Source organism: Myotis brandtii, unplaced genomic scaffold (genome assembly GCF_000412655.1).
Source record: "Myotis brandtii unplaced genomic scaffold, ASM41265v1 scaffold693, whole genome shotgun sequence".
Classification (NCBI taxonomy): domain Eukaryota; kingdom Metazoa; phylum Chordata; class Mammalia; order Chiroptera; family Vespertilionidae; genus Myotis; species Myotis brandtii.
In genome coordinates, this window is record NW_005370710.1 from 2,436,873 (window position 1) to 2,437,202 (window position 330).

General features: G+C 68.5%; 1 protein-coding gene across 1 annotated transcript in view; it reads right to left on the minus strand.

Moving 5' to 3' along the window:
- The window catches only part of GRM2 (glutamate receptor, metabotropic 2), an 8,870-nt gene that overhangs the window by 2,442 nt on the left and 6,098 nt on the right, over positions 1 to 330 (minus strand). The window contains 2 exon segments of the mRNA XM_005881933.2: positions 1 to 208; positions 210 to 325. Coding sequence (XP_005881995.2) covers positions 1 to 208; positions 210 to 325 — 324 coding nt within the window.

A 330-nucleotide genomic window follows, 5' to 3' on the forward strand; every position in this document is an offset into this window, starting at 1 on the left:
CTTGGTGAGCAGGGCTGAGTAGCAGACGGAGAAGGCGGTGCCCAGGCCCAGGCGCCGCAGGGTGCACACGGCGGTGGAGGGCTTGGCCACGAAGACGAAGGTCATGCAGTAGCACAGGAACACGCCGCCCAGCAGGATGTAGCACAGCTCCCGGCCCGAGGCCTTGACCACGGGCGTGGCGTTGTGCCGCACGAAGACGCCCAGCACAGCCGGTGAGGCTGGCGTTGGGCCAGTAGCCCAGGCCACAGTCGGCACAGGTGAACTCGTCCCGCCGGTACTCGTAGGGCTGGCAGGGGATGCAGAGCCAGCAGCACACCTCGCCCGGCTGCA